The 12,999-nt window shown below is 44.8% G+C and overlaps 1 protein-coding gene across 4 annotated transcripts in view; it reads left to right on the top strand.

The window, feature by feature from the left end:
* The window catches only part of FGGY (FGGY carbohydrate kinase domain containing), a 941,338-nt gene that overhangs the window by 492,270 nt on the left and 436,069 nt on the right, over positions 1 to 12,999 (top strand). For 2 of the 4 annotated variants that reach the window (XM_049774587.1, XM_049774588.1), the window contains exon 2: positions 9,286 to 9,318. In XM_049774587.1, the coding sequence (XP_049630544.1) occupies positions 9,286 to 9,318 (33 nt within the window). Of the gene's footprint in view, positions 1 to 4,500; positions 4,560 to 9,101; positions 9,319 to 12,999 lie in introns of those variants that run through there. The other 2 variants (XM_049774585.1, XM_049774586.1) reach the window with 2 other exon arrangements.

Below are 12,999 nucleotides of genomic sequence, written 5' to 3'. Positions count from 1 at the left end.
CTCTTCAGCTGTATCTACTGGCCTCTTGTTGTCTTCTTCAGACCCTGAAGCATATAGGTTCCTGTAAAGATATATGTTGATCAAACCCAGACAGTGCATTTCCAGGAAGTGGTTGTTTGCTGGGGCTGGAGTCATAAAGAGGGAGGTGATTTGGGAGCAAAATAATGAGTCATGGTGAGAGAGGAAACTGGGAGCCAGATTTTCTAGGGCCTTGAGGGTCAAATAAAGAGCTTGCCCCATAATGGAGGAGGGGAGGACTTGTCATGCTTCAGCTTGTGTTTGGTAATTTTGACCTGGGAAGTTTGTGACATGGCAGATTGTCCAGTTCCCCGGCAATGTGCAATCTTCCAGTAAGTCATTCTTATAGGCCTTTCACCTTGGACCTTAAAGCCACTTGGCCCTTCTTCATAAGCCGACAAACACCAGGATAAGCCAAGCACCTCAATCAACCTCTGGCTGGGTATTGCAAGAGGAGAAGGAGTTTTGCAAGATCATATAGAAATGGCTTCTGTTGCCTTCTTTAACAGTATCCCGGGCCTCCCTGGAGCTGTAGATGTCTGATAGCAGTTATTTGGAAGTAGATTCTTCTATTTGAATTTGAGTGATTTCCTGGGTACATACAGGGATTTCAGCCAATATGGGAATGATAGCAGCATGACTTTGAAGGTCTGGTTGGTTCTGTATAAAATTCATTCCTAGTTAATCATTAATTCCTAGTTTCTCCTTTGGGAGGAGAAAGTGACAAGGGGAGAAAGGCCACATAAACACTAAAAATATTCAGAAACGTTTGCAGACTCACTCTGCACCCTGCTCCACAGGAATGAATGTGCCAGGGGCCAAAACCGTTTTGACCTGTCAAAGTGGACAGAACTTCCCAGGACACATACGTAAAAAAAAAAAAAAAAAAATCCAGAAACCAAAGAGTAGTCAGCAATGTGCATCTTGAGAAAAAGATTCCGTGTAACAGTAGATCAACACATATGCTCAGGCCATCCTGTTATGGATTCATTTAACTTTGTTGCAATCAGAGCTTCTCCAACTTGCCATATTAAGTGATGATGGAGAGCTTTTAGAACCCCTAATGTGTTTCTAATATTCCTAATAACATGAAAGAAGGCCAATCCACACACATGACCATTAACTGCATCAGAATCATCTCTGAGGATGGGATGCAGGCCTGTCTATTTATTCTGTTCAGTGTGTAGGGAGAGGCTGTGTGTATTGTGGTTTAAAAGAGCATAATTTTGGGTTTGAGTAGAAGCACAGTGGTAGGGTATTTGCCTTACATGCGGCTCACCCAGGACGGATGCAGGTTTGATCCTGGCATCCCAGATGGTCCTCAGAGCCAGGAGAGATTTCTGAGCACAGAGCCAGGAGTAATCCTAGGGTGCCACTGGGTGTGGCATAAAAATAAACAAAAGAGCACAATTTTGCATTTAGCACCATGACATCAGTCCTACTTTCTCTGCCTATATCTGCCAAATAAGGGGCAGATAGAGAGACTCTGACTTCTACCATTTTCTCTAACCTCAGCTCTCTTTCCCCTTACAGAGTTTGACTCTAGAGTCCTGACATGAGAGTGAGAGAAGGGTTAGGTTCCAGCTTCAGCTGTATATATGTCATTGGGGGTTTGTGGGAAATAGACTGACTTAGACAAAACCCCCTCCCTTGCTTATGGGGACCCCTCTTTCTCTTCCTTTTCCTCTTCCTACTTCCCTGCTTAAATGTGTCTGTGTCAGGAGTAGGGGTTGGTGGGAGGGTATGTCAAGGTCAAAGAGGGATTTAGTTCAAAGGGAGAGCATGTGACTTCCAGTGCAGAGTCTTGTTGATAATTCTAGAATTTTCTATGGGGCAGAGAATCTCACGCTCTTTGTAAGTAATTAACGTTTGCTGTGTGGGCATGTCAGTGGTACTCAGGACATACTCCTGGCTTTGGGCTCAGGGCTCATTCCTAGTGGGGCTCTGGGACTATGTGGTGCTGGGGGATTGAACTTGGGTTGGCTGCATGTCAAGCAAGTGCCTTACCCACTGTACTATTTTCTTTCAGAATATAAGATATTTTATTTTTAAAAGACCTTCGACTGTTTAAGAGCTGAATAATTCTCTTCTTGCTCAGTACCCATTAATCCCTCAATTTTTGTCTTCCACTATCCCATTATTATCTGAAGTTATACTGAGGTAAGGACAGGACATCATCATCATCATCATCATCATTATTATTATTAATTATTATTATTATTATTTGGAATTATGAGTGTTTCTCACAGTAGCATCTGGAGTGACCCATAGTGGTCTTCACAGCTATTTCTCATGAATGGGAAGGCTGTGTAGGCTCAGAAGTGTATTCTCAAGGCCCAGTATGAGGTGACTTGATGGGCATGAAATATCTACGTCTTTTCAGGGTTTGTGGCAAGGATCCTAGAAGGCTCAGACCCTCCTGAATGTGACAACAGGAATATGGCCTCTTCCTCTTAGGGACATTGTGTCAATCACCCAGATATCAATCCTTGGATTTCAGTGTTTTCATTTTCATTGGGATAAACAGCATATCCTTTGATTGGTCTGATACACATGTCCCATTTACCCCCACCCCAACCCTGCCTGTCCCTGCCAAGAGAACATTTTGGTAGGGTATCCAATGAGTTTGAAGGAATTGGAAGATACAAGAATTTACTATATGGGAAAACAGGGTTTGGGCAGCAGAGACAAGAGAGTCAAGTTTTATGGAAGAGAGTTGTACTGCTTGGAAGCATTGTTTGAGGGACTCTCAAATAACATTTGCTGGCAGAGTGGGAGGATATCATTCAATGAGTTGGCCTTTCTATCAGTGTTTTTATTTCTTTTTCTTGGGGATGGCCTAAGTGGTCCACAGCCTGGAGGCCCCACCAGCAATTTTCATTCAACTAGATATTGGTTCAGTGCAAGGGTCTGAGAATGCAGCGCTGCTTCAGGGCATAGCTCTGTGATGCCAGGATGCCTGACCCACCAGACAATGCTCAGGATTTCCAAGGGGTACACTGAGCAGTGTTTAGGGGACCATGTTGTGCCAGGAATCAAACCTGGGTCATGCTTAGCATGTACTCTAACCCCTGTATTCTTTCCTGGCCCCCATCTGTGGTTTCTTTAGGCCCTCCACTGTTCATGTGTTCTGAACATAGCTTCCATTTGTCTTCTCTTCAAGTCTTATACTGGTGCCCTTGCTATTGTGGCATTTGGAGAGGGTGGTGAGTTTGGTCCTCATCCAGGACTGTCTTGATGTACATTTTTATACAATGATGTTTACATTGCTACCACATTGTGGGCAGGCATGGGGATTTGGTGACATCTGCCTTTTGAATCAAATGGAAGTGGATGACCAGCTACCTCCTTAATCTCTGTTGAATGCTACAACCCTCCTCCTATCACCTCCTGTTAGTCTTTAAACATATGGGTTCAACCTAGATGAAGATCCTGAAAAAAGTTTCTGATCTAGATGAAATGACGATGAAAAGTATAGTATGCTCTCTCGTTCACCAATGTTTCTGCAGCCACCTAAGGCCACTTTCTGGCTGCTGCAATTTCACTTAAGTGCAGATTTTTGAAAGACCTAAACTTGGAAGAACTGGAGCATCACTGTTTGTTTATCAAAAATCAGGATTTTTGTTTATCAAAAATCCTTCAAATTGCCAGCTCTTTAAATTCAGAGATTGGATGTTTTTTCATTTCTACTTGCTGGCATCCTGGCATAGAAAAAGTGCCTTACATTTGCTTTTTTATTTTTTACTGGTGTTTGAGTTATTAGGTCTAGTGAGGACACATGAATGTCTTTAATGAAGAATGAGAGATTTCAGGGGCCTGGAGATGATTGTTTATTGGAGGCAATTTAGGCCTGGAATCTTGTTTCATTCTGAGCTGTGCCACTGCCCAGCCGAATGCATGCTGGGTGCTGTCTGGTTTGTGATCTCAGTGATTCCTTCAAAGGATATGGAGTCAGGGCATTAAGAGACAGCCTTCCACCTTATTTTTGTTTGTTTGTTTTAGCCATTCCTGGTTGAGCTTAAGGCTTGCTTATTCTTGGCTCTGTGTTCAGGGCTTGGGAAATCATATGCAGTGCCAGGTATTAAATCCGGTCAGCTGCATGCCCACTATCCTATCTCTTTGCCTTTCACTTGAAGAAGAAAAGTACCTTTCAGCTAGCAATATTTCTTCTTTCCTGTTGGTAAAGCCAGGAAAGAACCAACCACTCTTATTACTAACACTTTGGCTTCTCCTTCCCATTCCGAACCTACTCACCATTTAGAGCAAGTGAAATGGCATTTAATTCTTTTCTGTTTAGGAGATTGAAGTGGGCAAGTGTATATGTGACTTCATTTTCCTTCCAACCTCCATCCCCCACAATCCCCAGTTGCAGTATAACTAATTGGATAAATAGTGTGAGACTCAGGAACGTGAACTCCCAGCTCAGTCCAAAGATCAAAGTTGAAAGAGGATATTGAGTTCATTCCAGTTCCCAGGGGTAGTCTTTGTGGACACTGTCTCCAATCCCTCCTGGAGGAGTGGCTCCTGAAGAGATCTTGGTGGTAAGTGCCTCCCCTTGGACCAAAGAGTCTTTGAGCCAGATGATGCTATAGGGTTCTTTAGGGGTAAAGGAGAAAACTGCCCACCGGTGACAGTTCTTCCTGGTACTTCACTGACTCCCTGCAGAAATGGCCTCAGGAACTGGGCAGAGCACAAAATCCCTGGTCTACTTGCTTGCTCTCCTTACTGTAGCTTGTGCATTTGTTGAAGAATTAGCCATGAAGTCTGTGGTTTCCTGGGGCAGATTTCCAATAATATTTATACAGGCTTTACTTAATGAACCAGAGAAATTCTTATCATCATAATAGTCTTCTGGTCACAAAATAGTCTTTTGGTCACAAAACATCAGTTCTTGCTTGGATTTGCATGGGAGGCCGTTTTTTGTCCTCCAGAACATCTCATAGACAGAAGTTTGTTGTGGTTCAGGCATAGTGCCGTGTTTGGAATTTCTCCCCTATTATTTCTCTAGGTCCTACAGGCTATACTCTTAGTCTCTCTCTCTCTCTCTCTCTCTCTCTCTCTCTCTCTCTCTCTCTCTCTCTCTCTCTCTCTCTCTCTCACACACACACACACACACACCCACACACACAAACACAGACCTATCTATACCTGTGATTTTCTTTTTATCAATTTTTCACTTTGCCTAAATAAAGAACAGGTGGTAGTCTAAAATTCTGACTCTCACCTGCCATAAGGCTTGTGACTTCCCCTGGAGCCATATCTCCTCGGGTTAAATGACTTTGAGTTGCTTTATCTATAAGAACCTCCTATTCCTTCTCTGCAGCATGGCTCCCACTGCCAGTTCCCCAGCCTTGTTAAGGGGATGAAATGAAATAGTGTGGGAGATGGCAGAGCCCAACTGGAAGGTGTGAGCTCCTGCTGCTCCTGCTGCTGGTATTAGCATGGCAAGTCATCAGAGGAGTTTGGTTTCCAATTTGAACTTGGCAGTGAGAGACAGGGGTTCCAGACATGAAATTGCTATTAAGTGTGTCACTTGGAGTTGATTCTTGCCCTGTGGAGGTAGGAAATGATGATTTTGTTTGTTTGTTTTTGTTTTGGGACCATACCCAGCAGTTTGCCTGGCTCTATGCTCAGGAAATATTTCTGGCAGGCTGGGGGGGGGGGTAACCATAGGGGATACTGGGGAAATCAGATCAGCTGTGTGCAAGGTGAATGCCCTACCCATTGTTCTATCTCTCAGGCCCCAAATAGAGATGGATTTTAGGAATCTGATTGGGTTTCAGTGGGAGGAGAGTAACATGCTGGAATGTGTGGGAAAACACAGGAGGATTCTCTTCTGTTCAAAGGGAAATGAGGAATGGAAGTCAGCTTTGCATTTGGGAGAGCTGGCAGGGAGAACTGGCGAAAAGTTGTTGGGAGCCAGGGAGATGGTACTAAGAAGTGTGACCCTGGGAGCTAGCACTGAGAAGTATGACCCAGGGCACCAAAAGCACAGAACAAGAAGAGCCACCAGGGATGGGGGCTGTGGAAATGCCTCAAGCTGAGTTTTTATAACTCACAGGCTCAAGTTTCAGGGAATCTCCCAAAGGACTTGAACTTTGCTGCTTCTCTGCTTTCAGGATCCAGGTGTGGAAACAATCTGAGAGGGAAAGTATAATAAGAGGAGAAGTGGAGAAACTGGAATACTAAATTTGGGTCTGTTTCTAAGGAAAACATCAAGTGGGGTATTTGGCAGCATTGCTGGGAGGGTGAGAGAGAGAGAGAGAGAGAGAGAGAGAGAGGGAGAGGGAGATGGAGAGGGAGAGGGAGAGGGAGAGGGAGAGGGAGAGGGAGAGGGAGAGGGAGAGGGAGAGGAGAGAGAGCTTGGGGTAGGAAAGGTTGGTGGCAGAAATGGTTTGAGTTATGGGCTGAAAATGAAAACCATTGTAGAGTTCATAAGATGTGGCTGGAAGCTTCCACCTGGTATCTGTGATTTGAATGAATGAATCTGGTAGAGTTTAGGATCAAAAGAATACACTGATTTAAGTTGGGAGAGGGCTTATAAGAGATAAGGTATTTTGCCTTATATTTGCTGTGTCGGCCCCAGTCCTACTTTAAACCTCGAACACCACATATGAACTAATCTGAGTTCTATCAGGAGTCACTCCTGAGCACAGAGCAAGGATTAAGACACACACACACACACACACACACACACACACACACACACACACACACACACACACACACTGATCAACTGATTCTCTTGTTCATTCAGTAAACAGACTATAAGAATCAGGAAAAATTTATTGACACCTTCTTAGGTAGCAACTAGGGCCAGGTGAAAGTCAATCCATTCACTTTTTTTTTGAGGATTAAGAACTAGTAAAGGAGATAGATATGGACACAGACAAAACAAAATTCCAAGTAGTAGATTGTGAAGAAGGTGAAGGATACTGGTGGGGAGGTTGGGGGCGGGGTGAGTCCTCTGATATTCTGTGTATTTGTGCAAGGAAGATCTGGGAGAGGTGATGATTGAACCTAGTACCTAACTACTAACTAGTAACCAGCCAGATACTGGAAAGCAAGAGCAGCATGTAGGTGATGGGGTATCTGTAGCAGGTACCTGGGTGTACTGGGGTGTCTGAAGCCCCTGATGAAGATGGACTTGATATTAGACCTGGTTGATATTAGACCTGTCTGGAGAGCAGCATAAGGAAGGTCTGTGGCACCATGCTTAATGCTTCAGCTCAAGTGATAGCCCAGGCCATTGTGTTTCAGCTGTTCAAGGCTAGCGACTAATGGGAGGGCTGGAGAGAGGTTGAGGAAGCTGGAGAAAGGCAAGGCTGCACTTGGCTTCAAACTCAAAAACTTTGCTTCCATCTGTGGGATCAAACTTTTCTTAGTGTCATGGCTTGAAAAGGAAAGAAGATTTGACATCTGGGTGCAGCAGGTCCTAGGGAGTCTCCAAAGCCTAGTCAGCTAGAGAGAGGCCAGGAGGATGCAAGCAGGCTACAGAACGACACTCTAATATTCATTCTCTGCAGCTCAAAGGAGGAGAGCAGATGGGCCCAGTTCCCTGTCCCCATTCTCCTGTCTTCCCTGCCTTGGGAGCTAGCACCAAAATAGGGCCACACAGTTCAGAGCTCATTGTGATTAAGTCCAAAGTAATTCTTGGAATGAACCTCCTTTTGACTGGAATGAATATCCAGGAGGTGGCCACAGAACACCTGCAGGTTGACTTTGTTTTAAAATTTCCAGTGTGGCTTTGCCAAGGCAAGATTACCTTTCTGAGGGGGGCCGGGTGTGGAAGGCCATGGCAACAGGTGAAACCAGACTCTGAAGTGGCTTAGGCTTACCTGGGGTGATGTAACCCATCTGTGGTGAAGGTGAGGTGGTATGAAGGCTTGGTCCCAGGGGCTCATTCCTCTTTTTTGAATGGTTTGCCTGGAAAATGGGAGCCTCTGTGAGATTTCTGGGTCATATGGTTTCATCTGACCAAAAGGAGTTAGTATGGATTGAGTCCAAGGCATTCCTGAGTGTTCCTACTAGTGTTTCTTTATAACTCGCTAGGAGTAAGGAATGAAAACAGATCGATTCACCTATTCCCCCAGTTTGTCTCCCTCCGGCCTCCTTTTCCAATTCCCAGATACTTTATGGCATGCCTGTGGTATACTTGCCTCTTCTCCAAACCCAGACTGCCAGCTGTTCACAGAGGCTCAGAACTGCCTAGTTGTGCTTATAAATGAGACTGGGAAAACCTCTTAACTTTTCCAAAACCCAACTTTCCTTCAGTTGTCTAGTCCCGAGTATAAGCATATTTATGCACATACATGCGTTTGGGAGCATGTGGGTATAACATTAAGAAAATGCCCTGGATCTGGAACCATACCTAGACGATCTGCACTACGTGGAGAAAAATATTTTCTACAGTCAGAGTAGAGGGAATTGCATGACTTTTCTCTGTGTCGCCCAAAAGAGGTACTCAATAGACTAGGCTCATTTTATTTTATTCTCTAAAATCTTTTGGTCTTTGGGTCACACCTGGTGGGGCTCAGGGATTACTCCTAGCCCAGCACTCAGGAATCACTCCTGGTGGCACTTGGACATCCTTATGGGATGCCAGAGGTTGAACCCAGGTTGGCAAGGCAAATTTGCGATGCAAATGCCCTCTTCACTGTACTAGCTCTTCGACCCATTTTAGTTCTGTAGTCATTGTCCTTGTTTTGATGCCGATTCATTGAGGATAAGATGCACGGGTTTAGGATTCTCAGCTCTCTTTCAACCCTTCATTTACCCTCTTGGTGTCTTTAAACCCCTATCATGACTTTGCATGAATAGTGATGGCATCATGAATAACTGACTTAATATCTGACTCTCCTGAGAATGATGACTGCATGTCTGAGGCCACATTACCTACCATGTTGTTCACCCATCGGTTTGACTGGCTTTGTGCCTGTTGGTGCTCTGTTTATTCTAAGCATTTCTATTGCAGGAATAGATCCTAATGGGCACTGGCTTGTTAGCCGTATCCATTTCTGTGTACTTTCAAGATTTCTCCAGCCTGATTTTGGTCTTCTGGTATTTACCTTGGATCTCTGCAGGTGGAAGACCACAATGCCAGGTGACAGCGATCAAGAACAAAGATGCTACTATGTGGGTGTTGATGTTGGCACAGGCAGTGTTCGCGCGGCCCTGGTGGACCAGAGTGGCATCCTTTTGGCTTTTGCTGAGCAGCCCATCCAGCAATGGGAGCCTCAGTTCAACCACCACGAACAATCCTCCGAGGACATCTGGGCTGCTTGCTGTGTGGTCACCAAGGTAGGGAACCCCAGATGTGACTCCTACTACCTACTAAGTATGTGTCCTGTGTCCATCTAGCCCAGGGATAAGGGTTGGGTGACCTTGGACATGTCTTTGCCTTCTGGAATGTTACAACCTAACAGAGATAAAAAAAAATGGCTACAATAGTGTCTCTATAGCTGGAGTTGAGGATGTGGCACTTGTAGACAGATTCAGTCAAGTGGAACCAGATGTGGACTGAGCTATGAGAATCAGGATATATGTCTATGGGGTCTTCATTGGCCATGTCTGTGTGAAACGTGTCTCGTGGAATCAGATACTCAAAGCAATGATGCCAATTTGAGTGACAGAGAAGTAGGCAGAACATAAACTGCTCACTCCAGTTTTCACAAGTAATAATAGCAGTGGTAGCTCTGGAATATAGGAGGTCTGACTCCAGCACTGTTTCATAGCCCCTGGACCATCCTGCCTTCCAAGTGAGGGGAAAACAGCATTTGGGACAAGGGGAACAGCATGTGTGAAGACACAGTAAAGCCTGAGAACATGGCATGTTTGGAAAAAGCTAGGGCAGGGCATTGTGCAAGACAAAAGTATCTCCATTTGGTGCCAGTGAGATGCCCCTGAACGGCCTTGGACTTGAGTCATTCTGCAGGCTGGGAAAAGGCAGCTGGGCTGGGCCGAAAAAAAACACTTATTCAATTTTCAAGTGTTTCTTGACTGCTTGGTTTTATTGCCTGGTGTTTGGGAATGAAGAGATGCTTTTGTCCTTGATCCCAATGGGAAAAATTAGTCCCAGGTTCTCTCTTTTCCCCCCATTCCTAGTTTAGTTCCTTAAATATTCATGAAGGGCTTGGTAATTTGCAGATGGACAATTCACCATTCTGTCTATATTGATCGGGTCGTTTAAACTTTAATGAGCCTTGGCTGCTGTTTGTGCCCCCGGAGAGGAGGCAGCAAGAGGGGGGTAGGGGTGGGCAGCACCGCACATTAGAGGAATAAACGTGGGGCCACAGCATCTCTTCTGCCTGTTTAATTTTCCTTTTCCCTCCCCCTCCCAGTCCCTGCCTGGGGAAGAATCTTCTATTCTTTGCCCTGGGGTCTCCTTTGTTCTTCTAACACACTGCCTTTCTTGCCATTAAGGAAATTGTCAAGAAGAAAATATAATCCCCTGATGAAAAGCTTCTTGAGAAAAGGTCTGCTCTAAGCACAGCTCGATTTAATGGGGGAATTTTAATCATCTCCCAGTGGTGGCCAGCTCGGCATCTGTTTGAGAGCCCTTTTAGCCCCCTGAGAGCTGTGGACATTTGTCCTTAGTGGTGTGGTCTCTCTCTTCTGCAGCTTTGGGGCATTATGCTATGTCCTCTTCTTGGAGTTTGGACATATGACTTTGGGCCCAAAGCTTGGGATAAAGCAGGTTGCTTTTTTTTTCTATAGCTTTTAACTGGCTTAGAAAGGGAAGCTTAGGGCTGGGAAGGTGGTTCAGAGGGTTGGAGTATGTGCTTTGTAGTTGTGTGCTCTCTCCATCACTGCATGGTCCTTCTATACCACCAGATGTGGCCTAGTCCCTCCCACAAAGGCATCCAAAAAACATGTTTGTAGTCATGGTGCTTAAATACAGATATTATTAACATAACAAAACAAACTAAAAATGGAAAACTTTCAGTGTTAGAGAGGAGTATGCTCCGAGAGTAGATTCTGCAGCCAGACTACCTGATGGGCCTTCCAGCATTTATTCCTCAGCCCACTTACTGTTTCTGGCCCAAGTTTCCTGCTCTGTAAAATGGGAGCAATCATTATTCTTGCCTCTCTTGGGTTATTGCATTTTAAGGATTCAGTGAGTCAGTGGATATCAAATGTCACCATGGTGCTTGGAAATGAGTAAGCACTGTGCTTTCTGGGATGGTGATGAGAGCAGAGATGAGTTGATGATGCAAGAGAATGAATAAGTACCGAGAAGTGAAGACAGCAGAGAGGGTGCCTCTTGGGAATGATAGTCACTCACTCCCTGTCTGGTCTGCCCTTTCCGTGGATGGATTTGAGACACAGTGGTCCAGCACAAAGGATGACATCAACTGTACCTTGCCCTGTCTCTTCTTGCTCAAGGTCTTGGGATGTTGAGGGCCTGAGATCAGATGGGCTCCTCTTCCCTGTGGCATTCTTATCTTTTGGGATGAGTTTTTCCCTTTTATTAGGTTAACAGCACCATCACAAATAATACTAATCCAGTGATGGCAATGGTGATTATGATGGTGGCAATGATGATGATGATGGTTGTAACCCCAACTCCCATTCCTCCTGTGTAACCTTACTTACAAGAAAGACCTTCCCATGTCTGGCGGAGTCTTTGGTAGGTAACAAAATGGTTTGGCCTCAGGGGCAAAATGGGATTTGCATGGATGGAGGATGGAGGAAAAGGAGGAGGAGAGGAGATGGCTGGAGAAGTAGGAGGAGAGGAGATGGCTCAAAGACAAGGTACAATGCAGGGCTGAATAGGAATCCAGCATAAAAGGTTATGAGAGAAGCCACACATGTTGGCTAGGGCATGAATAAAGCTGATGTTTCCTAACGCCTGTCTGTGGATGATTTCCTCACCTCTACTTGAACCTGCTGACCCGATGGCTGAAGGGGGTTGCAGACACAGGTGGCCTGGTTTGGAGGAGAAAGGCCCCTCCATCACTATTCACCACCATCCCAGCCCATCCAAAGGGCTATAATTCTACAGATGGTGATGTTAGGTAGGTAGCCTTTCTTGGTGCCTTTGTTGTTGCAGGTACCATGTTGAAACAGTCCTGCTCATTATTTTATTTCTTCCCATTACAGTAAAGTTCTTGATGTAGATTTTACCTTTTTGGAGCTACAAATTAGAAACTACCAGCCAAATGTCATGTGACTAATGGAGGCCATCTTGGGCAGTTTTTGTTTCCTCAAGCTACTTCCAGATAGGCCCTGTGTGGCAATTATATTCTGAGATTTTGTGATTGTTATTACTGCCAAATGGGGGACTTGGAGCTTATCCCAATTTTTGTGCAAACCACAGTGGCTTTGCTTGCTCTCTGCTCATGTGGAATACATCCACTCTTTCTGTTTATTCTTTCTGAGAGCTCCTCATCTTCAGTGTATCCATGACTTTAGGCTGAGCAACTGAATGAACAGTCTTATTTTTAATTTAATTTAAAGTTTTGTTCTTTAGGGCTATGTATGATGGTGCTCAGGGCTTACTCTTGTCTCTGAACTCAGGGATTACTCCTGGTGGGCTTGGGAACTCTATAGGGTGCAGAAGATCCAACTTCAGTTGACTGTATGCAAAACAAGTGCTCTACCTGCTGTGCTCTGACTCTGGCTCCAACTAAGTTATTTTTATAGTCTGGAAAATTCTTTCACCTTCACCTGTATAACTCCTGGACACGGTGAGTTTAAGCTTCACTTCCTTCTTGGAACTTCCTTGATTGTCCATGCAGTCCCTAACCTTTCTTGTCAGTATGAGAGGAAAGAACATGACTAGTCCCTTTCTGCTACCCAGGGTCCATCTTCTCTACCTCATTCAATGTCTAGAACACTAGTTTTTAACCTTTTTATACCTGTAGATGGAGAGTTGCCAGCTACCAAGCTATCCTGGATAGAAAGCATGATAGTTGTTGACTTGTTTGCTTCCTTGTGAGTCATGAGCTATGCAGAATTATCCCTGCACCCCCAGGTTTG

This window comes from Suncus etruscus, chromosome 6, assembly GCF_024139225.1.
Source record: "Suncus etruscus isolate mSunEtr1 chromosome 6, mSunEtr1.pri.cur, whole genome shotgun sequence".
Lineage (NCBI taxonomy): Eukaryota > Metazoa > Chordata > Mammalia > Eulipotyphla > Soricidae > Suncus > Suncus etruscus.
Note: the sequence above shows the minus strand (reverse complement) of the source record. Positions and strands in the feature narration are given on the sequence as shown.